Source organism: Ceratotherium simum, chromosome 22 (genome assembly GCF_057802395.1).
Source record: "Ceratotherium simum simum isolate JZ-2026a chromosome 22, ASM5780239v1, whole genome shotgun sequence".
NCBI classification, from domain to species: domain Eukaryota; kingdom Metazoa; phylum Chordata; class Mammalia; order Perissodactyla; family Rhinocerotidae; genus Ceratotherium; species Ceratotherium simum.
Window position 1 is genome coordinate 24,903,228 of NC_141921.1, and position 25,683 is coordinate 24,928,910.

Sequence of the window (25,683 nt, forward strand, 5' to 3'; positions counted from 1 at the left end):
TGAGAATCTGCTGATAAGCCGATGGGGCATGTGCACACGTGGCCAGTGTGAAGGCACAGCGAGGTTTGGAATCACTGCTCAGTACCACTGGTTTACATCTAATCCCCTAAATTACCAGTTTGGCTCAAACACTGAGAAAGCTCTTACATGACAGCAAATTAAGCACAACGTGAGGATTGCGTGTGGGTTTTCTACAGGAGAAAAACAAATTACACTTAAGAAAGGTGCCTTCAAATCTGGATCCTTAGCGTTTATAATTCACTTCTAAATTACCTGGATTATATCAAGATAACTTCCCTGGGTATACACCAAGCTTAAAAATTGGGTACATTTCTTTCTAGCATACATCTTATGATCTTGGGGATTTAAATATATGTTTATCTCTTTTGTTGGGGGTGAGGTGTCTCCTACGATGCTTTCCCTCCTGCATGGGTTCTCCGGTGGGCACTGAAGTGTGAGCTATTGTTGAAGTCTTTACCACACTCCATGCACTTGTAGGGTTTCTCCCCAGTGTGGATTCTCTGGTGAATAATAAGACTGGAGCTCTGGTTAAAGCATTTCCCACACTCTCTGCACTTATAAGGCTTCTCGCCCGTGTGAATCCTCTGGTGAGTAATGAGGTTAGAGCGGTCACGGAAGAACTTTCCACACTCAGGGCATCTGTAGGGCTTCTCTCCTGTGTGCACTCTCTGGTGTGTGATGAGCTTGGAGCGCTCACTGAAGCATTTCCCACAGTCCGCACACTTATACGGCTTCTCTCCAGTGTGGGTTCGCTGATGGTTGGCCAGCGTGGAGCTCTTACTGAAGCTTTTCCCACATTCGGCACATTCATACGGTTTCTCTCCCGTATGGATTCTTTGGTGACTAATGAGGGCAGAGCTCTTAGAGAAGGTTCTTCCACATTCAGAACAATGATAAAGTTTTTCCCCTGAGTTGGCACTGTGCGGTCCAGGAGAATTCAAGTTCTTAGTGGCACTTTGAGGTTGCTTGGGAGATGTCTCCTCTATAGGGTTCCTCCAGGGGGCACTGAAGGATGGGCTTTGGCCAAAGTTGTCCCCAGGCTCACTACAGTGGTCAGGATTTCCTCCCAGGTGGATTCTCTGATGTTTCAGAAGGTTTGAGCTCTGGTTGAAGCTTTTCCAACATTCCCCACATTTATAGGGCTTTTCCCCCGTGTGGATTCTCTGGTGCGTGACGAGATTGGAGTGGTCGCTAAAGCTTTTTCCACATTCCAGGCATTTGTAGGGCTTCTCTCCAGTGTGGATTCTCTGATGGGTATTGAGGTTGGAGCGGTCACTAAAGCTTTTCCCACATTCGAGGCATGTGTAGGGCTTCTCACCTGTGTGGATCCGCTGGTGGGCGATGAAGTGGGAACTCCGACTGAAGCTCTTCACACATGTGTCACACTTGTAGAGTTTCTGGGCAAGGTACAGGCCTTGATGGTCAATAAGTTTTTCTAAGTCCTCCTCAGAAGAACATTCTTCCCACTCTTCCTGTGGGGGATTTCCCCACTGCCCTGCACCTTCATTTTCATTTTCACAGTCCCCCCAGTCATGAGGGTGGCAAATACCCTCCGTAGTACATTTTGATAGGGCTCCCGGCAAATCCTCAAAAATGTCCTGCTCTGAAATCTGGTCTTCGTCCTCATGCCTCATCTCAAAACCTGAGAGAAGAGACAGAAATGTGGTTTTTGTTTATTCACTATTTATAGTGATTATATTTAGCCTCTATTTATATACCGTATCTTATGTCTTGTGAATTTGGCTAACACGAATTTGTATCTTATACCTTATATCTCACGTCTTATAAATGTGACTAACATGAAACTGATCAAGATTTGGTGCATACATGAATTTCTGACCCGTGAAGCTGAGAATGGAGTCTGGGACATAGTGACCCCACCAAGGGAGCCATGAGGCTCCAGCCAAGGAGCCAGCTAGTCAGTCTCCCTGGCCAACTCCCCTATCCTATTATTCAGTAATGAACACCTCCTTCTTCTAGCACATTCAGTATATCCTGTGTCATATGTGAGTAAATAAACTCTATAATTGCCCAGAAGAATCTCAGTAAAATCTAGACCTGACTGCTTGTCTCATTTGGGGGATTATACTAAGCCAGAGGCTGGATAATGTGAGAAAGCACAAATCCTTTTCCTGTTCAATTGCATTCTCTCTTTTAGTTCAGAGACAAAAGATGATGAGCCTGGCTCCTTCACTCTCTCTGCCTGCTTGTGGATTTGGTGGACAGCCAATTGCTCCAGGCTTACCAGTGTTTGGGGTTTTAGGACTTGGGGTTGGAGGTTTGATGGCATCTTCATCTGCCATCTCATCCCAGGCCTCCTGGTCATCAGCCTCGGTATTGCTCTGCTCAGACCTAGGGAGACCCACTGCCTCCCTGAGAGTCCCTATGGCTCTGACCGCAGTCCGAGCCCTCATCAGTGAGTCCAGCTCCTCATAGAAGGGGCATGTCCCCGGTGGGTGGCTGCTCTTGGCTTTCCGGTAGCTTCGAAGGAGGTTCTTGAATCTGTAGCGACACTGCTCCAGTGTCCGCAGGAAGCCCTGTGCACACAGCCGCTCTGCAATGGCCCGGTACACCTGGCTGTTCTGGTGACAGGTGCGAAGCTTTTCAGAGTATGGGGACTCACTGAGAATGGTCAGGAAGGTCTTGGTCTCCTCGTAGCCCCAGTGCACACCTGCTGTCAAGAGTGAAGAGTTCAGAATTGTGAGACTTAATGAGACTTGCCTAGGTCATTAGGGATCGGGGTCACCTGCCCTGCTAAATGCCTAGAACACAAGCAACGCAGAAATTGTCCAGGTGCCTGGGGCACCAGCAAAGAATACACCCTTGCTTCTCTGGGGTTTGCCAGATCTTCCCACCCCTACCCCCTTATAAGAGATTCTGTTAACTCTTAAGGGTCTTGGCTGAAGGGGAGGACTTAGGTGGCCATATTATACCAGGTGACCCCACTCCTCTAGCTTCAGCTGATTGGTTCAGAGAAAGGCCTGTAATTGGGATCCAAGAGACTCTATCCATTCAATACATGTCCTCTATCCACTTTATGAATTTTCCTCTTAACAAACATGGGAACTGAGAATCCCTCCAGACGTAAATGGACTTCATATAATCTTGCAATAGAGTCCAAGTGATGCCCTTTCCTCTTTTGTGAAGGAATAAAAAGGAGGTGGTCTATTCTCAGTTGCTCTGCAGGTAGATGTTGCAGCCCAGGGAGGCAGCATGGCGGAGGGAAAAATCACATAAAACTGGGCTCTGATCCTGACTCTGCCCCTAACTCACTGTGTATCTTTAGATAAGATGCTTCATCTCTTGGGCTTCAGTGTTTCCACTTTTACAATGACAGGGTGTTTCCCAAACATCGCCTGTTTAACTATATACCGTCATGATTTCTGCTATATCTGTCAAATATTTCACTCAGTATCTTTCTTTACCTAAATTTACTATCTGGGAAATCATGGGTTGATGGGCTCATACACATTAAAATTTAAAGTTCACTCAAGTAATACCTATGACCCTTCCCACATAAACAGTGACACACTCTGGAAAATACTGAACTAGCTCTTCAAGGTACCCTAAGGTTTTAAAAGTGTTTGCTTCCATAACTAAGAAAACTCATACAGGAAACTGATCACAGGAAGGGAGAGTAGGAAGATGAGCCCAGGAACCAAGCACCTTACCCCAGGAGCATCAATCCAGACTTGCAGTCTGTGCCCTAAACTCAGGAAGCAGAGGTTTGGCTGGTAGGAGGGTTAGAATCTGGATCCGATTAAACCCCCATGTTCTTACCAATACGACTCTGGAACAGAGCTGGGCCCCCAGGAATCCTGGGCCCCTGGGTAGATTCATCAGTGGCCAGGTCATGCCCGTTACAGTCTTCCACTGTTTCCTCAGGCTCCCAGCTCCCTTCCTCCTGCTCATCCATCTCTGCGTCACTATCCCCCAGCCTGGGGATTGCCACAGCCTCTCCTGTGCCGTCTGTGGCTCTGATGGCCGTCCGAGCCCTCACCAGGGCCTCCAGCTCCTCATAGAAGGGGCAGGTCCCTGGTGGGTGGCTGCTCTTGGCTTTGCGGTAATTCCGTAGGAGGTTTTTGACTCTGTAGCGACACTGCTCCAGTGTCCGCAGGAAGCCCCGTGCCCTTAGGCGCTCTGCAATGGCCCGGTATACCTGGCGGTTCTGGTGACAAGTCCGGAGCTTTTCAGAGAAAGGAGACTCACTCAAAATTGCCAGGAAAGTTTTGGTCTCCTCATAGCCCCAGTGCACACCTGACACCTTCATGTCCTCCACGTCCCATTGGCATTGTTCTTCCCAGGCCCTTGAGTCCCTCCAGGACAACGCCTGAGCTGGTTTTGTTTGCTCATTATCCATGCTGTAATCTGCAGTGTTCCTTTTTCCAGAACTTATAAGGCTTGGACCCCAAAATTCTGGTCCTTGCTCTCGCTGGGAGATGATATTTGGTTTTGAAATTGGAACTCCTATACAAAAGGAAGAAGGGAAATGATTAAGCAGAAATGATATGTTCAACACAGTGTTTGTCCAAAACATCCCTGAAATACATCATTTCCCTGCAAGGGGCTATTGAGAAATTCCCATGCTAATCCCTTAAAAGGTCTGGAGGGACAGGGAGAGGTAACTAGAGGGTACAGGATCGCTTCACCAGGAATGTTAATTGACCCGTTTGCTTTGTTCATTCACCTTTTCATTGTTGTTATGAAGTAAATCATACAAAAGAGTGACTGTTATTGGTCCACAGATGAGCTTGTGGCCTACACTGGCCCAATCAGAATGAATTTAATGGTTGGAAGAAAGGTTTCTCTCTCTCTCTCTGTGTGTGTATGTGGGGGGCGGGGCAGGGAAGGAGCGGGGGGCGTGGGTGAGTCTCTCTTGCTAGTAAACCTGTGGCCTCAATTGCCATTGGCATCTGTCTTTTGATTATGACACAAAATAGCTTTAATATGAAGCTGACACTGAGGGTGGTAGAGCAGAGAGAAAGAAAGAACCTGGCCCCGTGGTGACACTGCTGACAATATGTACTGTGGCTGCAGCACGTGCTCCTCTAGACTTCCGATAATGTGAGAAAATAAATTTATTTTTCAAAACCCTTAGCTATGTTTAACAGACTTGCTGTCCTAACAGATCCCAGCCCTAACAAAATAGGAAGTCTTTAATTAAAACAAATATTTGAAGAAAACTAGGTGAAAAAGAGTTCAGAGCTCAAAGAAGCTTAAAGATTATCTAGCTCAGCATTTCCCAAAGTTTGTTCCTTTGAACACTATTTTCCCCAGATATCATGTGTAAAAAACAGTTACACTGTCAAGCAAGGTGCCAACAAGATTCTAGTATCTAACCTTACCGACAGAGGTCTGACCTATCACTTCTCTTCTATTTTATCCCACTCCCAAGTCTAACTCCCCTCATTCTGATCCCAGGCTCCACAGGGAAATGGTTCATTATTATTTGGCTTCCCATGGAAATGCGTCTGCAGAGCAAGGAGTCTGTGCTGGTCATATGGCTTCAAGTATTTTGAGCCCTGTGATACTTATTTCTCATCATGGTTTAATACATCAGTCTCATGGGCTTAGTTCACTTGAGTCTGCCCCTGAGAGATGGATCTAGTTTGATGCTGAAAAGATTGGATTTCTGAGAGAGCAGGCTGGGCCCAGCCCTGGACTGTGGGAAATGTACTGAGGAAATGCAGGGAATAAGCCCCGAGAGGGCAATAAGCCCCACAGCCTCTCTCCAGGCAGACTCCCCACACTCCATCCCTGCCACCACGGTGCTGGCCACAGAGAGCACGTCTTCTTCCTATGTCTGAAATCCCACAGGTTTCACAGAGCCACGAGTCTTAAGGGAGTGAGGAAACGCTCTTTGGGAAAAAAGTGTACCAGAAACCCGACAGTATCTTCTTCAGAGGGCACAGTTTCCTTACCCAGGGACACACCGTTCCCACAGCTGTCTCCTGGGGGGTCCTTCCGGAACTCCTTCTCAGCATGTTTGCCAGGGCCCAGGGCTTCCTGTGAGACATACAAGAGAAGGACCTCAAATGTCACTGACCTGGAAAACAGCCTGGGAACCCTACCAGGCCCCGGGAAAGATAATGGACACAGGGATACCATGTGGGAGGCTAGCATCATAAGGAGCAGTGTGACCAAGGCAAGGCCCGGCGGCCTAAGGGCAGGGGGCAGAGGATAACATCCTGCACCTTATGCCCTTCTGCGGAGGGCAGGCCATAGAGGGAGGAGAGGAGCACAGGGGCAACAGCACAGAAGTAATGACAGGGAAGGAAGAAAAATAGCAGCTCACCTGGGACTCGGCTGTCACCTCCCAATCTCCAACACTCCCCATCTTTGGGAGAGTAGGGACTCGGGGAGTGAGAACAGCTGAAGAGAAGAAAAAGTCTCTGAAAGCCAACTCTGGTCCCCAAAAAACCACCCCTCTCCAGGTCCAGCTTTCCAAAAGCGATGCTTGAATCAAACCGAGACTGCCCCTGTAGCCAGTGCAGACTTCCCCTTTTACTTCCCTTCTAGAGTATTAGCTCCTAAGCTGCCTTGAGTGATGTACCATGTGAGAGATTCCAGCCCTGAACTCCTATGATCGCCACCTCACCCCAGTCCCAGCCTGAACCTGCGGCAAAACTCAGCTACAGTGGGGTGAGCTGACACCATTGGGAGCTTCATCTTCTTTACAACGCTCACTTTACAATGCTCTTTCTCAGTGTGTCCACAGACACTATTCTATCCTTTGCCTTGAGTTCTGCACATCCCTCCTCCCCGAGCACCCTCCCTAACCCACGTCCCCTCACCCTCTTCCCTGATGGTCCCTGATTCTTGGTACTCACCACTCTCTCTCAGTGGCTGTGGCACCATCTTGGTGTCTAGATGCTTGGGAAGGTCAGGGCATGGATTCTTCACCCATCGCTTCTGGGACTGTCCCTCAGGCCAGTGATCTGCTGGCTGCAGCTGCAAGCTCTGAGATTCCTGCAGTGCCTTTAAGGACCTGGTCTCTTCTGCACACAATTCCAGTTCCTACACACAGGTGGTCAAAATTCCCAATCATCAGTTCAATAAGACCAATTTTGGTAGGGCAGGGAATGTTCTTTTGAGTACAACTGTAGTCCAGAGGTTAACATGCTCTTTTTAAGATCCAAAGATGACTGAAAGTATGATGACAAAGCCATGAGACTGACTTCAGTGAAGAGACCAGCATTTATATCATCAAATGACTACTGTCTTGTTCAACACAGGGAGACTATACAAGTCTTAATGAGGCCACTAGTGTTCAAAACATTTTTGAATCATAGAGATAAATTATGTGAAATTTTTATGACATTAAAAAATAATTTCTAAACATCAAAAATAGGTTGTTCAATTTTTAAGTTATCCAAAAAATAAATAAATAAAAGTTAACCAGGTATATGTTAAAAGGCAGAGGAAAGCATAAAAACAGATGCAACTATAACTCTAAATGTAATTGCACTAAATATTCCTGCTGAAAGGCAAAAGAAATTCAAAATAAATATCAGAAAAAGGAGGGACAAAGAATTACAGATGGAATTTTAAAATGAAATAAAGTGCTGTTTCAGAAACGCACATCTCTTAAAACAAAAGGACATGCAAAGATAAGACACTGTAACTCAAAGGGAAAACAGAAGCGGCAATTTTAGTTTCAGTGTAGAAGTTCAGGCAAAAAAGTACTCAGTGATAAATAGACTATATCTAAAATAAAAGGGAATAATCAGTTAAGAGATGATATTACCCAATTCAGCATTATCAATCATAAAGCTAATTTCTTATCTCTATCTCTCAGTTGGTTCCAAATTCAAAGATAGAGGCCAAGATGTTATTTCCTGGCTCTAAAACCCCAACAATATAACAATCTCATTGCCTTATTTATAGAAACACTTAACTTTAAAAAACGTATTTCAATTTTTTCAAAAGGTATTTTCAATACTCACATGGCTCAAAAATAAAAAATATATATAAGGGTATATTCAGTGGAAGTACCCCATCCCTACCCCTGTCCCCCATCCCACCTCCCCAGTTTCTTCCCCTACTCCTCCCCACAGGTAACCACTGTTCTTCTGAATCCTTTCAGAGTTTCTTTATATACAAGCAACTGTAAATATATATTCTTATTTCTTCCTCATTTTTACACAAAAGGTAGCAACTATAGACATTGCTCTGAACCTTATTTTTTGACTGAAAATAATAACATCTATCTTCATCAACTTATTGAGTTTGCCAACCCATCTCCAAAAATCTTTTGGCTCTTCTGAGAACTCAAATCTACTCTCAAAGAGAGGGATGTTTACCACTGAGAAAATATATAGGAATGGGCCATGAGCATCAAAAGTTATTCCAAATGAGGAGATCCACCAACGTCCTGTGTGGTTGGAGAAAAAATCTGCTTATCAACATTCTTACATGGTTGTTTAAGAAAAAAAAGCCTCACTTTGTTATAGTTACAGTCTTACAATCTACAGAGGAACTGTGACTAGACTCCTTAACAATCCTCATTCCCAGCCCTAGCTCCTCCAACTACTGCCATGCCTAAGCAAAGATTTTGATTCGATGGATGGTAATTGTGGACACAGAAAGAAGCAGATTCAAGTGACGATGAGGAGAAAAAAATCAGTAGGATACTGGTTGCGGCAGGGATGAATAAGGAATCCATCAAAAATGGCTGTGTACTACACAAAAGCCTACACATGGATGTTTATAGCCGCTTCATTCATAATTGCCAAAATTTGGAAGCATCCAAGATGTCCTTCAGTAGGTGAATAGATAAACTGTGGTACATCCAGACAATGGAATATTATTCAGTGCTAAAATGAATGAGTGATCAAGCCATGAAAAGACATAGAGGAACTTTAAATGCACATTACTAAGTGAAAGATGTCATACTGAAAAGTCTACCTACAGTGTGATTCCAATTATACGAAATTCTGGAAAAGGCAAAACAATGAAGACTAAAAAAAGCAGTGGTTGCTAGGGGTTGGGGGAGAGAGGGATGAATATGCAGAGCACAGAAGATTTTTAGGGCAGTGAAACTATTCTGTATGATACTATAACGATAGATACATGTCATTACACATTTGTCAAAACCCACAGAATGTACACCACCAAGAGTGAACCCTAACGTAAACTATGGACTTGTGGGGATGATGATGTGTCAACGTAGGTTCATCAATTGTAATAAATGTACCACTCTGATGGGGGATGTTGATTGCGGGGAAGGATGTGTGGTTGACAGTAGCCTTTTTCTCAATTTTAGAAGCAGTTCAACCTTTGCTCAGCTCACAGGGATATAATTTGAGAACTTCTGGTCTAATCCAACCCTCTCATTTTACAGATGAAGCATCATAAAGATGCACAAAGATTTAAGTCAGTTCTCATCTCTGGGTCTCAAGTTCTTCATTTTCTAGCTCTGAAGTCCTAAGACTTCCATTTGCTTCTTCACTGCCACTTAAGACAAATAGCTGGTTTCTTTAAAAGAAATAATATGGGAGGGTGGGGTGCTATATTAAAAATAAGGTACACTCTTTCATACTCAGTTCTGTAACTTTAAATATTATGCTTTCTGTATGTTCAACCAGTTTGTAAAGGAATCCAAGAAGCAAAGCCACAGACCCTAAACCTCTTTTCCCCTAGTCTCACATCTATATAGAGCCTTACCTTTCACAACATAGAAAAATCCTTGCCATTTGCAAGGGACATGTTCTCATACCTATAATTTCCCGCAAGAAAATGTGATTAAGTATAATATCACAGGAATTACTGACTATATAACAAGTAGAAGCAACAGGGTTATGTTGAGACGAAGGTTCTGCAGGGCTGGCTCAGCCTACAGCCAGCTAAAGCCCCTGTTCTACATATGCCGGCTCCAAAGCAGGACTCAAAATTTGTGTCATGGCAAAATTGTCAATTATATCACGGGCCTTTGGGGTCTCTTGCAAAATGTGGAAACTGTGAATGTGAAATCCACAATACTTTTACTTCCCTTATCTCAAGCTCTACCATTTAGTTATATAAATTTGGACAAGTTACTTACCTCTCTGAGTCTGTTTACCCATCTGAAAAATGGCAATAATAACAGTATGTACGTTATGGGGCTGCTGTGTTGATTTGATGAGCAATGCATACAGAAAGCTTAGACCAGTGTCTGACACACAGTGAGTGCTCAATCAATGTCGGTTAATATCTCATTGGAGGGCCGGCCCCGTGGCTTAGCGGTTAAGTGTGTGCGCTCTGCTGCTGGCGGCCCGGGTTCGGATCCCGGGCTCGCACCGACGCACTGCTTCTCTGGCCATGCTGGGGCCGTGTCCCACATACAGCAGCTAGAAGGATGTGCAACTATGACATACAACTATCTACTGGGGCTTTGGGGGGAAAATAAATTAATTAATTAAAAAAAAAAAAAATCTCATTGGAGCCTCACGCTCAGGGTTATTGAAATTCCCATGGTTTGTAGATGACCCATCTGTCATGTAGTCGAAAGAACAATGAACTTGGAACCTAAGGATCTGGGTTTAGGCTCTGCTTTGCACTCACGGAGCTTTGTGAGCTACCTGACTCTTGGGGCCTTAGTTTAATCTAGAAAATGAGGACAATAATGCTATTTCTGTCTACCTACATCACTGCTATAAGTATCAGAGAGATTGCACATGTAAAGAGATTTTGTTAAGTATAAAACACAACACAGATGATGGGTTGTAATTAGTATTTTGGTGGTGAACATGATGTAATCTATGCAGAAATAGAAGTACAATGATGTACACCTGAAATTTTTACAATGTTATAAACCAATGTTACTGCAATAAACAAAAAATTAAAAAAAAAAAAATAGAATAAAAAAATTCTCTGATACCATAAAAAAAAAAAAAAACACAACACAAATTAATCATACTATGAACATAGTACTGGGACGCAATTTAGAGCAGTGGTTATGAATGCTGTCTTTACAGTCAGAATTCAAATCCTGGCTCTACCATCTAGGAGCTGTGTAACCTTGAGCCAATTACCTTCCTTTTCTCTGCCTCAGTTTCCTTATTGGTAAAATTAGGATAACAGTACCTATCTCATTAAATTGTTGACAGGATTAAATGAGTTAATACCTGGAGAGCACTTAGAACAGTGCCTGGATGGACATTGAGGGTATAATGCAAAGTGAAATAAGTCAGAGGGAGAAGGTCAAATACCGTATGATGTCCTTCATTAAGTAGTAGATAATAACAACAATAAACAAACACATAGAGACAGAGATTGGATTGGTGGTTACCAGAGGGGAAGGGGGGAGGGAGGAGGGTGAAAGGGATAATTCGGTACATGTGTGTGGTGATGGGTTGTAATTAGTATTTTGGTGGTGAACATGATGTAATCTATGCAGAAATAGAAGTATAATGATGTACATCTGAAATTTTTACAATGTTATAAACCAATGTTACTGCAATAAACAAAAAATTAAAAAAAAAAAAAGAACAGTGCCTGGGACATAGTACTGCTCGATAAATGTCAGTTGCTCAGTAATAATAATATTAACTATTACTATTGTGGTTTGGGCCATTATTAACCTAGCCACAGCCCCACTGCCTTGCCCGACCCACTCCTTGAAGAACAGACTATTTGCCCCACCTGCTGTCCTGCTGCCCGGGCCTCACGGTGCCAGTCCTCCACCAGGGCCACCGCCTCCTCGCCGCTCTCAGGATGGCGTGCCTGCACCCAGGCCTGGACCTCCCTGGGTAAGATAGTCAGGAACTGCTCCAGCACGAGGAGCTCCAGGATCTGCTCTTTGAGGCGGATCTCCGGCCTCAGCCAGCGACAGCAGAGCGCCCAGAGCTGGCTGAAGGCCTCATGGGGTCCAGCTGCATCCCTGTACTGGAACTGCCTGAAGCGCTGGCGGGAGGCCTCAGGGCCAGAGACAGGGTCACGGTCCTTCTCCCGGGGTTTGGATTCCGATCTCCACGCGTCCTCCTCCAGTTTCACAATCAGGAGTTCTTCAGGCTCTGGCGGGGGCGAGGCCTGGGCCTGGGATTCCAGGGCCATGGCCATGGTCTATCCTGAACACCTCACTTCAGCCGGGCTGTCCTCATCCAACGTCTTTCGGCATCTATGATGCGTCCTTCAAGGGGCTTCTGGAGAGGAAATGCTCCCCAAGGCGCTGAAGGCAGAAAGACAAAGGACAGAGTGAGCAAGAGGGACCCAGGAGCATCGTTTTCTTCACTTCTCCCATACCTTCTACTGCCTTTGCATGGGGTGGAATGCTTAGGGACGCCCTTTTCCCATAAGCAGGCAGTTAGACCACAATCTGGCCCCAAAACCAGCAGCCAGCACACCTCAGAGGAAGACAGCACAGTGTTAAATCCTCTGGGACACCAGCCTAAACCCCTTAGCCTGGCATCAAGGCCTCCACGATCTGGTCCCAGTATAGCCTTCCTTCCTTCTACATGTAAGCAAAGTCTGACCTTCTCTCAAGTTGGGTTCCAAATGTCACCCCCTCCATAAGGCCTTTCTTCCTGGGCCTTATAGTTTTCCTCTCAGGGTGCTCTCCTTGCAAAATCCCTCTCACTCTACATTCCCTCTTGGTCATCCCACCCATTCGGCATTTTTCACCATCTCTAAAGTACTGACTCCCAAAACTCCAGCCAGGACCTGTCTCCAGACCCCCAGACCCCAAAATCCAACCACCTACAGGACATTTCCACTTGACCGTCTCTTAGGCACCTCCAACTCAATGGGTCCAAAAATGAATTCCTCATTTTCTCCTACAAACCTGCCCATCTTCTGGAGCTCTCTACCCAGCAAAGGCATCACCTTCCATCAAGTTACCCACGCCAGAACCCTGGTCGTCATCCTTCTCCAAGATCCCCCACATCTAATTCATCACCAAGCTGTGTCCATTTGGCCTTCTAAGCATCTACATCCCCAGTGCCGCCACCTCGGTCCAGGGAATCATCATGTTTTTCACTAGATCAGCATCCCAACTCATGTTCCTGCCTCCATTCCTCTCACCCCAACCCCTAGTCCATTCTTTGCACAGCAACCAGACTATATCAAAATCTGACCATGTCACCTCCCATTTTCCTCAGGGTAAAGTGCAAACCTTGCTCACATCTCCAACCTCATCTCTTTACCATGCTCCCACTTGTCAGGCTGTTTCAGCAGCACAGCTCGCAGCTCCCACCTTGTGCTGCTCTCTGAACCCTCCCACATGCTGTGACCTCCTTTGGGAACAGTCTCCTCCCTTTCTTCACCTAGCTCGGTCTCAGCTTAAACTGTACTTTTCCAAGAGACCCTCCCTGTGCCCTGAAACAAGAATCAGTCCTCAGCCACAAGATTCCAGGCCTCCTTATGTTTTCTCTACTATTACCCTGATCCTACTTTATGGTAATTATCTTAACCACGAGATCAGAAGCTCCCTAAGGGACCTAGCATAGTGCTCAGCACTCAATAACAGTGAAATAATGGTCAATGAATGATGGTGATGTGTCATGAAGCAAGGATTATAATTAATCCCTTCCTGTGCACACCAGATAAAAAAAGAATAAATGACCTTCTTGCTCATGCCAGAGGAATTCTTTTCTCCTCTTTATTTCTATCTCTGTGACACTTGCCACTTTCTACATCATATTAGAGGGGGGTGTGTACGTATGCGTGTCCCCAGAGAGATTACTGAGGGCAAGGAATATAGCTTACTCCTCTTGTTTTTCACACCCCTCCCTTTCTCTTTCCCCATCCCCACAATAAGCATGGTGCACTAAACACAGGAGGCTCTCAGTAAATGCTTGTTGAGTGAACGTCTGGGGTTGCTTCTTTTACACAATGGAGACGCTGACAACACTCATGCTGGGTTATCTGGAAAAATGAGCTCTTTGTGTCATTCCCAACAAATCGAGATGACATAAAAAATGCCCACTCAAAGGAGGCTATTAGCTGCTTCCAAGTGGGAAGGACACAGCTGAATTGAGAATGGAGGGAGGGTGATACTTTGATTTTAGGCCATCTGACTGGACTGTCTGTAAACAAGGCATGGGTGATGAAAAAGAAAGCTTGTCCTAAAGGCCTCCACGTACTTGGGGAGAAGCTAGGAACACAACTCATAGCCACCTGGCAGCTTCCTGCTCGTCCTTCAGCTACCAGCTCAATGTCACCTCATCTGTTAAGAGTTCCTTGACATGGCCTTGTCATTCCCTGCCCCCATCCCTGCTCTCCAAGAGTCGCCTCCCCAATCCTGTGTTCCCAAAGCAGTTGGCACATACCTCTAAGACAGGTGTTACCCTACACTATTGCAATTGTCTGGTCTTACATCTGACAGCCCCATTAGATTGTATTACGGGCGCCAGTACTACATGGTACTCATTTCTGTATCCACAGTGCCCAACCGAGTGTCTGTAAATAGCAGGGCCATTGGAAGTTTTGTTGCCTTTTATTAAAATGGTAAATCTGGTACATCAAAAGCCTAATGGGCTATGAAAGGTCCATAATTTATATTAAGCTAAAGAATTAATCTTCAGGAAATTTCTATTTTAACCACAGCCTTAATCACATCTGTGTCACTCTCACATGAGGACTAATTCACCTGTCATCCAGAGTCCCACTGTGTACCCTGCACCATCCCAGGAGCTACAGAGCCAACAGTAACTAGGACAAAGAGTCTCCACCTTCATGGAAGTTATAGTCTAACGAGAGAGACAGTCAATAAGCAAGCAAAGAAGTTTGTGCTCCTCCACAGAGAGAACACTGCAACAAAATAGGCAATTAGTAGACCCAGCAGGCTCAAAGCCCAGAGTCTCAGATAATAGGTATTTTCTTCTGGGAAGACTTGAAAGTCCCAAAGGTTAGTTTCAAAGACAAATCTGAGAGATTTTTCTGCTACTCTCTTAGACAGATATGAATAGCAGCCTATCCACAGAGGGAGGTCAACACAGTTGGCCAACAGCAGGGTATCTTCACACAGAGCTCACAAAGGAAAAATGGACAGGCCATTCCTTAGTCCTGAGACTACCAGGAATCTCGGGGCCTCACTAGGATCAGCAACCTCAAACAGTACCTACTTACTGAGTGCCCATGAGGTGCCAGGCCTGGCGCTAAGTGCTCTACATTCATAACTCACTGAATCTTCCAGCCAAGCAAGTGAAGTGTCATTAGTGTTGAGTTGCATTACACTGATCTGTAACTTACACATATTAAATACATACAAACACCAGAAAGAGAAGGAAAGGACATAATTTAATAGTGCAGCCAGTTCCATTCACTATGTGCCTATTCCAGAGTGAGCACGTGGTGATGATACCCATGACTCTGCTGGTCCCCAGGCTGGTCTGAGTTCCCTCAAGCATCTCTTCCCACTGAGTGTGAGCAGTGTCTTGCACACAGTGTGGTCCCCAAACACAAGCCAACTCTTTCATCTAACGTTCAACCAGGAAAACCCGGCTGTGCTGGTCAGTTTATTCAAAGACAGCGTGTTGGTTTCTAAATGGCTCCTTGTCAAAGGATGTCCCAGCTGACTGTGATTTTTGGCTAAATGTGATTTTCACCTTCTGTGCTGACTTTAGAATATAATTATCCTGTAAGGTATAACTCCACTATATCCTGAATTTACATATAGGGACCCGAGCTTCAATGAAGAAGATTCACTTAAGGTTACACAACTGGCAAGTGGCAGAGTTGGGACCTAAGCCCAGATTTGTTTTCTCTGGTTATTTTTCTTAACCACACCATATAGCCTCCTCTAGGTCTGCCAGTCATCCAAACTCGTGAGAAGACAGTTCAGACAGTGGGAAGAATATTAAGGCAGGAGTGAGCAGATCAGGGTTCTAGTTCCACTCCTGCCATTTATCAGCTGTGTGACTTTGGACAGCTCATGTAGCCTCTGCAGCTGCCTATCTAAACTGTAGCTTACAGCTTGACCCTACTCCACAGTTGCCCCAGGTTCCCCAATTAGTATGATGGGAGTAAAGCAAAGGGACAGGGAGACCAGAATCAGTGGCTACAAATTTAAACGGCTATAGGGACCAGGCAATGTAGAAGAGTAAATGAGTGGAGTGGGGACTGCAGCTAACTAGAGCACCAGGAGGAACACTGGCCCTTCCAATGTTTCCAAGAGAAGCTAGAACTCTGGATTTTTAAACATTGGCCACCAACTCAAAATTGTTTCAAACACCATGAGGATTAAATAGAGTGTGATGGTAGGCTTCATTCAACACAGGCTGTCACTTTGCCAGCAGAATGATCTCAAAGGTCTCTTCAAATATCCAGGAAGACCTAGAAAGGCTACAGATTCCCCTAAGCAATGAGGGATAGGTGTTGACTGCCGTCAAAATCAGGATCCCTTTACAAACACAGGGAAGTTGATGGGTATCCTGGCTCCTGCGGTAGTGAGTATGGATGTGGACATGAGAAGCCCACCCAGTGAACAGTGGGATGGGAAGGGAAGATCTGCCCCAGTCTCATGGGAAAGGTCAAGACTGGTCTGTGACCTCCAAAGAGAAAGAAACTGGGCTGTCAAGCTCACTCGGCTGATGGTCCAGGCTATTGCTTAATGCAGCCTGACCTCACACTTAAGGGCTTAAACCAGGGAGAGCAAATACATTTCATTTAAAGCATCAACTTCAGTCAACTGTGCTAAGGACTCTGACTCCCATGTGAATATGTGCTGTGACCACTTAGCCACAACTGCCAGACACAGGAAGGGGAAGTGGCAGCACACACTCCATGCATTTGCCACTCCTGGCTTAAACTCCCATAGGCAGTGAATCAGCTTCCAGCAAAGACAGCCCTGACAGGCAGGAGAAGACTAAAGCCCATGCCCCTGGAAATCCACTGGAAGTAGCAGTCCTCAAGCCTGCTATAGCAAAGCTCACCCTGGACGGTCTTTATTCACGCATTCATCACATATTTACCGATTGACTTGATTTACATCAAGTATTTACTACTCTGCGCTGGGCAATGGGGAAACGGAGGTGACTCAGAAACTGTCCCTGTCCTGGAGATGCTCACAGTCTAGCGGAAGAGACCAAAAAAAAAAAAAAAAGTCATGGATAATTACCATCAAATGTGGTAAACGCAGTAAAAGAGGTCTGTAGGACCTGGGGGTCAGGGGGTGATTTAATCTGCGTAAGAGAATTGAACAAAGTAACATTTGAGTTGGTTCTTGAAGAATGAATGGTTCTCTTGGCAGAGAATGGGAGGAAAAGATGTATTCTCAACAGAGAGAACAGCATATATAACAGTGGAAAACCAAACAGCCTCCCCAAGAAATGGGGAAAACCTTGACAGCCCTGGAGTGTGCAGTCCACGAAGATGAGGACACAAGGGAGGTTATGAAGAGTCTTGAATGTCAGGCTAAGGTGTTTGAACTTAATTCTGTGGGTGATGGCAGCCAATGAAGATTTTTAAGCAGATGGCACAATCAGATTTGTGGGTTAAATAGATCACACTAGCTATAACATGTTTGTCCAGGCGGAGGTGAAAGGGTGGAGGCTTCAACAAAAACCCTGACAAGGAAGGGGCAGATTTAAGACACATTAGGGAAATTTAAGACTTGAAGATCCCTGGATGTGGAAGAATGCAAGAGGAATCAGAGGGCATCTGGGAAAAGTGGATGATGGTGCCACTCACCTCCATCAGGCACAAGGAAAGAGGTGCAGGTTTGGGGCCAAACACAATAGCCAGTCCCACCCAGTGGGTTCCAGAGGTCATAACCATTAGAGAAAGTGTTAGGTGGTATCAAATTAGATATGTTTATTCTAGATGGGCGGGTAGAGGCTGGAACACTATTTTTCAGGTCAGGCTTCAAGCTCAGGCCCTCTTACCTTCACTTCTTGCCAGGGCCCCAGAACCCTCTATCCTTCCCTCTGTGTCCTCCAGACCCTTCTACGACTCTCCCACCTCCAGAACCTCTCTCGGTCTCCTCACCTACAGATCTTTCTAAGACCCCCCTCACTCCCAGGGCCCCCTATCTCCCTCCTCATCCCCGACCCCTCTCTGACCCTTCCCATCTCCAGACCCTTCATCCTCTGACCGCCCCTCACAACCCACCCCCACATACAGGCTTCTTTCTCCCCTCTCACCTTCCCCGGCCCCCTGTGACACCACCACCTCCTAAGCCTCCAGCCCAGAGCCTGAGTCTCAGCTGCCCCCGCTCCGCCACCCGGACTCACCCACCGAGACACCCACTTCACAACAGGGCGGAAGTGCTCCAGGGTTCGCGCAGGGAATGCTGGGACGCGGAGTCCGAACGGCGCCACCCCGGGAATGGAGCGTCTGAGACTACAACTCCCAGAAGGAACCGCGCGAGTGCCGGTGGCCCCCTTCCGTTTGCTGCCTTTCAGATGACATCAGCCAATAGATGCGTCATCTTCTCCCGGTCCCCGGCACCGGAACAAATCGGAACAGGTTTCTAAGCCTGGGGCGGGGCCTGTTGCGAACCGGTCCTTTCCTCAGGCTCTGGGATAACGGCACCGCTCAGTGGGCGGACACTCAAGCCGAAGGGGCGGGGCCTGTGGAAGGGGAGGAGCGAGAGCCGCAGACCCGGGAGAGATCAAAGCAGAAATGATAAGAAATAAAGAGGGTGACTAGAGGTGACCAGGCTGGTGGGCAGGAGAGAGTCGGACAATTGTAGGTTCATTTTCCAGCACACCGCTAAGCTGAGTGACTTTGGATCAATTGTGACCCTCGCTTTCTTCACTTGTGAAATGAAAATAATAATAGCATCCGTGTTGCCGGGTTTTTGTGAGGCTTCAGTGAGATAATACAGCTAAGACGATTAGCTCAGGGCCTGGGTCCTAATAATACACAGGGAATGTTAGCTATTATTATGTAAATCAGTTAGTACAGAGCTTGGCACTTGGGTGAGTGTTGGAAGAATGTTAATCATTATTGGATGATAATAATCAGAATAATATTAATATAAATGCAGTTGCTTTGTACCATTGTGACTACTTTGGGGTATGAGCAATCTAATATGGGGTTGAGAATGTGGGTTTTGTAGTCAGACATGGATCCAAATCCCAGCCCAACTACTTCCTAGCTGGGGGGCCGTGAATGACTTACTCCATCTCTTTTGTCTTAAGTTTTTTCGTCTGTAAAATGCAGATAATACAATCAAACCTACATTGCAGGGACTTGTGAAGATCGAATGAGATAATGCAGGTAAAGCTTGGTCTCTATAGTCAAGCTGCTTGTGTCTGAAACTTCTTACTTTCAAATGCAGGATGTAGGCCTTGCCACTCACTAGTCATGAAACTTTGGGCAAATTACTTGCTCTCTTTATGCCTCAGTTTCCTCATCTGTAACATGGGAATATAATAATGGCGTCTACCTGATAGGGTTGTGGAGAGGAATAAATGGGGAAAAGCATGTAAAGAGCTTGGCACATGTCTGGCAGAAAGACTTTACTAATTGTTAGCTATTATTATTTTTACTGATGGTTATGAGACTTTGGGAAAATTGTACCTGACATACAGCAAGTGCTCAATACATGTTGGCTGTTGTTAAAATTAGAGGAATTCTGTGTCTTAGTTTTAAAGACCCAGTTCAAAGTCCTTCCCCTCTGTGAAACGTTTCGACTTATTTATAGTAATATCTCATGTGATTTTACTCACTGAATGTAATTCCAACCTCTAAGAACTCTTTGTGACTGAAGTCTCACAACAGCCCTATGAGGTTGTTATTATTACCCTCAGTTTACCAGGAGGAAGTGGGAGCTTAGAGATATGAAGTGACCTGTTCAAGATCACACAGCTAATAAGTGCCAAGGCTGGCATTTGAACCACTGGGCTTGTGACTCCAAAGTTCTCTTCTCAGCCCCACACTGCGTCAGGAAAAGATCGCTGGTGGAGGAGGGGATTGAGTGGGGAGAGAGATATTGTGGCAGTGTGGGGTGCTGGGATGCTGGAGACATGGAAGAGAATGTTAGGATCTGAAGCTGGAAAGGCAGCTTTGCAGGGTCAGGTAAGGACGTCCACTTCAGGATCATCTACCCTGAAGAGGAGGAATGGAGGTGAGGAGGCACAGAGAGAAGGACACCATTAGGACACAAGAGGGCGCCCCTTGCCCTAAATCCAGCCTGGACTTGTTCCATGGTTTCCTTTAGCCTTTGTCTAATTAAAGCCTGGCAATTTACGGGAGAGGAAAACTAAGGCCCCAAGAGGCCAAGTGCCCCGCCCAGTGTCATATAAAAATAAGCAACAGAGACTGAACCAGACCCCAGTTCTCTGCTTCAGCATCCACCAAGATTTTTTTCTGTCCACAGTTGTCTGTCAAGACCCTCTCTGTGCTGGGCCAGCGCTAGGTTCTAAGGATGCAGAGATGAAGCAAACCTGGTCCCTGTCCCAGGACCTGATCTCCAAACTTTCCTGATCAAGTTTCCTATTAGTAAATTTGTAATGTTTCCTATTAGTAAAACGTTTTTGAGCACACACCCCCAACATGTGTATATTTATTTACTTATAAATGATATACACATAGTACATATATAATTACATGAAAAGCTAACTTTTATTGAACATTTACAATGCATTACTAGGTCCTGCTCTTAGTGCTTTATACATATTATCTCATTTAATCCTCACAAAACCCTTTGAGAGGGAGTCTAATACTATCCCACATTACAGAAGAGGAAACTGAGGTACAGGGGCTAAGGAACATAACAAAGCCATAATGGCTAAAAAGCAGGCAGTCTAGCTTCAGAATAAAGTGAGACTTAAAACAAAATAGGAATAAAAGTTTTAACATTTTCTTCCTAAACCCCAGTGGCTTGTCTTGTGCACCCCCCTTTGGAGACCATTGCTCTCAGGACCCCTAGACCAGTGAGGACCCGTACACTGTGATCAGTACTTTGAGGAAGGTAAGTGCAGGAAGTTGCGGGAACCCAGAGGCAGCATCTTACCCAGGCTGGGAGGTCAGGAAAGGCTTCTGGAGAAATTGAGGACTGAGCTGAATCTTAAAGGATACATAGTAGTTCCCCAAAGAAAAGAAATTGGGAGAAAGGGTGTTTTTGGGTAAATGAGCAGCATGTGCAAAGGCCCAGAGGCAAGAGCACATGGTGTTCTGGGAGCGACAAGTAGTCTAGTATAGCTAGAGCACAGAGCACCAAGGGAGTGGGTGCCACCTCCCAGTGTTGCTGTGAGGCTCAAACAGGATGAAAGATATGACCATGCCTTCGTGTTTTTATCAAGGGAACAGGCGATCAGTCTGCTGCCTCCTGGACAGCATCCCAGCTTTTTGGTCCTCAGCTGTCGTAGTCCTCTATAACCCAGATGGCAAAAGGAGCTCTTCTGCCCCTTGAAGATTTGGTTGAACTTGACCTGGACCCCGTGCCACAGCTTAGGAGTGCTTAGAGCCTCCTTCCTTCCCCGTGCTCTCCATGAATTCCTAACTTTATTTCCTCTGGGCTACAGTTTGCATGACCCCAGCCCCTTCGCCTTCTGCATCAGGTGGGTTTCCATCAAAAAGTCCAACTATGTCAAGCATCTCATGGATTTAGTAAATTTACTGAGGATTTAGAGATCTTGAGATCACATCACATACCCCTGGCCACTTGCCATCTCCCAAATGTTCTCATTCAGCCTCCAGAGCCTTCCCAAAGCCTGTGTTCCCAAAGCCACTGGTTGATCCTCCCTACACAGGCAGCACCCCACCGCCCACCAGAAGCTGAGTTCGGTCTCATGCACCCACACATACCCACTCTCTTCCTACCAGGCTGGCTTGTTTTTCATATCCCCACCCTCCAACCCACATGCACCCACTCTAGCCCAACCCAGGCTGCCCCAGCCTGCTCCCCAGCCAAGCCCAGAACTCGTCCTTTCTTTCTTCTTCCTTGGGCCACACACAGTAGTCTCCTCTGCGGAGCAGCCTGGCCAGTCTATGGTAGCGGGGGAGCTGGTGGCGGGAGACAGGCTCCAGGAAGACCAGCAGCAGCACTGGGGGCCGGGGGGCAGCCAGCAGGAGGGAGGTGGCAAGGCGGAGCTCCAGGCGGCAGCGTGGGGTGTTCAGGGCCTGGCGACTCAGCACGCAGAGTACAACCCGGCTGCTTGCCATGTTCTCTGCCACATTGTCAGTCACGTCCTTGCCTGGCTCAAAATCCCTCTCAGGGAGGCAGAGGCGCAGCCCCCAGCCAGCTGGAGGGCAGCCCTCCAGAGCAGGCAGCAGCTCCCACACCACCCAGCCCTGGTCTTGCCTGCAGTGCGACACAAACACATCATAGAGGAACCTGTGGCCTTCATCCCTCCGACCCCTCAGGCCCTGAAGCCAAGCCCTGAACAAGGCCTGGAGGTAGAGGATCCAGGAGTTCCTGGCTTCCTGTAGAAGGGGCAAAGAGATTAGCAGAAGCAGCAAGGCGAAGCTGCCCAAAAAGAGTCCCAACCCTGAAGTCTTGGGGCAGTGGCTCTGGAGAAAGGGGAAAAGGGGATTCTTGGAGCGGCCCCCAGGTTCTGGCTGGCACAGCTGATTTGAATTTATGTGTATGTATGTCCTGGGGGACCGCTCAAGCCAAGGACCCACCCAGGCATTGGCACACTGGCAGGCCAAGGATGCAGTCAGAATATACATGTACTGGGGCATCTGGGGACTATGCTCCTGGAGGCTGCCATCCAGCACCAGTCCTGTCTCCCAGTCTAGCACTAAGACCTGGAGACTTCCCAGGCCCTGGAAAGCAGCGGCAGAGAGTGTCTCCAACCCCGTTTGGGCCAGATGCAGCACCTCAAGCCTGGGCAGCTCACCCACCAGCTCCTCAAGCCGCACTGGGCGGGGCTGGGCTCGGGATTGCAGTGCCTGCAGCTTCAGCTCCCGTAGGCTGGGAAGCCCTGTGATGCAGCAGGGCCTAGGGCTGTGCCTGTCCCCCCATACCCTCAGATACTGGAGCCTAGGGAGTTGCCAGAGGAAGAAGCTAGAGGTGTCCTGGGAGCAGAGGGCCTCCAAGCTATTGCCAAGCAGGGAGAGTTGGAGAAGGGCAGGGAAGATCTCGGAGACATTCTGGGTCCCCAGCTGCAGTCCCCAGCCTTTTAGAGTCAGGGTCTGCAAGACTGGAAAAACGTTAGAAGCCAGCTTCCAATGCTCCCTGCCTGAGGCTGCATGAAGCTCCAAGCTCCTCAGCCTCATGGGCAGGGACAATGCTACCCTGGAAGGGCCAGAGGGGAGCTGCAGGCTCAAGTTGTGCAGACTCTCTGGGCCCTGGAAGTCCCAGCCTGGGCTCAACACCATGCGGGTATCCAACAGGTTTAGGGTGGTCAGTGCAGGCAGAGGAGCCAACCAGCCATCGCCCAGGGCTACCAGTGGATTCCCGCCCAAGTCCAACATCTCCAGCCTCCTTAAGCCCTGGAATACCTGGCCCTCCAGACAAACCAGCTGGTTTCCCTGAAGTAGCAGCTCCCGTAGATGGGGCAAACAGGAGAAGGTGGCTGGGGACAGGGTTTGCAGCCCATTCTTTGACAGATCCAGGGCCCACAGTCCTGACACAGCCCCTGTCTCATTCGTGCACAGCATGGCACTCCGCAGTTGGTTGCTGGACAGGTTCAGTCTCTGAAGCCTGGGCATGGCAGCCAGGAAACCTGGTGGCAGGTCAGTCAGGCCACTGCTTTCAAGACCCAAGCGCCTTAGGCTGTAGCAGGAAGCCAGGGCCTCCAGAGCTATGTGCCCTATCAGAGTGGATCCCAAATTCAGCTCCTGTAGCTCAAAGTGGGCAACTGCCCTGGCAGGCAGCTCAGCCGTGTCAGTCTTTATCACAGACAGAGTGTCCAGTCTCTGCAGCCCCAGTCCCACCACTGCAGCTGCCTCCATCTTTGTGTGGTCCAGACGCAAAGTCCCCAGCTTGAGGCCCTGGAGGGCCCCAGGACTGGCCATCTTCAGCCCATTGTTGAATGACAGGTCCAACATGTCCAGAGTCCAAGCTTCACCAGAGGAGGACCCAAGCACCAGGTCTGGGAAGATGTTGGCCAATTTCCCTACATTCTGAAGGCAACTGTTCTTGACATCCAGCCGCTGTAGACCGGGAGGCAACCGGACACCCAAGTTTCCATCCAAGCAGGGGCCCAAGAAGGCAAGGTGCTGGAGGGAGCTTAGGTTGCCAAAGGCATCAGGAGGTAGGAAGAGGTGATTCGTGCGGAGGCCTATGAAAAAGAGCTGCTTCAGCTGCCCCAAGCCCCGGAGAGCTCCTGGCAGGAGCTGGGTGAGACGCAGATTCAGCCCTAAGACCTTGAGCCCAGGGAAGTGGGAGAAGGCGTCCGGGTGCAGAAACAAAGTGGAACCAGCAAGACAGAGCCCCTCCACGCTCTGTGGCACAGCCTCCAAGGCCTGTGTCAGATTAGTCACTGAGTAGCATGCTGCAAGGAGGGGCAGGCTGGAGTCCAAGGGGCAGACCAGGAAGAAGCGGGAGACCAGAGGCAGCCGGGAGCCTTCAGTCACCAGGCAGTTAGAAGCTGTCCAGCCTGCAGTCAAGGGAAGGTACAGGAACAGACCAGGAAGCAGCAAGTGCCTGCCCATCTCAGCACCAAGCCTGGTCTATAGAGAAGCAGAATCAGAACCCCACTCTCTGCTCCCCTCCCTTTTCCAGAGAGGAACCCGGACCCCATCCTCCCCCTACACACACACATACACAATACTCACAGCACTGACAGGATGCAGAGCCCCCAGTGTACCCAGGAGGGTCTGGAAGCAGGATCAGAGGGCCACAATGCTTCCAAACTGTACAACTGCTAGGGATCTGAAAGGGGAGGGTAGGACCAGACTCAGAGATGCTTAGAGCTAAGGATCCAAGGGTCAGAGAAAGGCAGAAGTACATTCATAGGAGGAGGGACCCAGGTCTCACTTCTCTGTTTCGAGCACAAGATTGGGGGCCAGAGGTTCAGGATCCCACTCTTCCATTGCCCTGGGCAGTGCACTTCCTCTCTCTGAGCTTCAGTTTCCTCATCTGTAAACTAAGCATCCCAACACCTGCTTCATGGGATTGCTGCAAATTACGTATGGGTGTCAGAACGGGGTTTCTCTCCTCAACACCCCCTTCATTACTTCCTCTCCTTACTCTAATAGAAAGGAGGTCCTGAGTAAGTCAGGATTTTTTTTGTTTAAATCAGATATTTTGTAAGCAAAATAATACATCAAAATGATGACTTCATGAACATCTTGTAATGCTCCACATGGAAGATTCCAAAAAGCCCAAGATTTACCCAAGAGGACTATAGGGCTCCATTCCTACCCTCCCAGGAAGAACGGTCTCCACGGCCTTGACGTTGATGTGCATGACCAGGATGGAGCCAGGACCCCAAGGGAGAACAGAACAAGAAAAAGAAAGGAGCTTTATGATTATCTCAAACAATGTAGTAAATCATTCAGTGCAATTCAATATCTGGTCATTATTTTAAAAAATAATAGACTCAGAAGAAAAATTCCTTGACTTATAAAATGGTATTGACCCCAGATCTACAGTAAATGTAATTCTTAATGGTGAACCATCTGTTGCATTCATTTTCAAGCCAGGAATGAGACAACTATAATTACTTCTGTTCAAGATTTTAGTGGAAACTTTAACCAGGAGAATAAGAAAGAAAAAGAACAGAAATTAAAATTGTATAATTATAAGTACTTTAAGAAACAAAAGGGTCACCATTTATAAGATGTTATGATTTTCTACGTAGGAAATCCAAGAATTTCTAGAAACAAACTATTAAAACTAAAAAA

General features: G+C 47.1%; 2 protein-coding genes across 2 annotated transcripts; both read right to left on the minus strand.

Annotated features, from left to right (window-relative positions):
• Window positions 1-235: 235 nt before the first annotated feature.
• On the minus strand, window positions 236-18,230 carry ZSCAN20 (zinc finger and SCAN domain containing 20). The gene is made up of 8 exons (XM_087446346.1): window positions 18,175-18,230; window positions 11,644-12,169; window positions 6,852-7,038; window positions 6,317-6,393; window positions 5,943-6,027; window positions 3,802-4,488; window positions 2,267-2,692; window positions 236-1,663 (listed from the first exon to the last, which is right to left on the minus strand). The coding sequence occupies exons 2-8, from the start codon at window positions 12,058-12,060 to the stop codon at window positions 408-410; spliced, it is 3,135 nt and encodes a 1,044-aa protein (XP_087302472.1). The 5' UTR covers window positions 12,061-12,169; window positions 18,175-18,230; the 3' UTR covers window positions 236-407.
• A 2,388-nt stretch (window positions 18,231-20,618) lies between these two features.
• Window positions 20,619-24,701, minus strand: LOC101398594 (toll-like receptor 12). The gene is made up of 2 exons (XM_004426139.3): window positions 24,613-24,701; window positions 20,619-24,507 (listed from the first exon to the last, which is right to left on the minus strand). Exon 2 carries the CDS (start codon window positions 24,487-24,489, stop codon window positions 21,760-21,762), a length of 2,730 nt encoding a protein of 909 aa, XP_004426196.1. The 5' UTR covers window positions 24,490-24,507; window positions 24,613-24,701; the 3' UTR covers window positions 20,619-21,759.
• Between the last annotated feature and the right edge of the window lie 982 nt (window positions 24,702-25,683).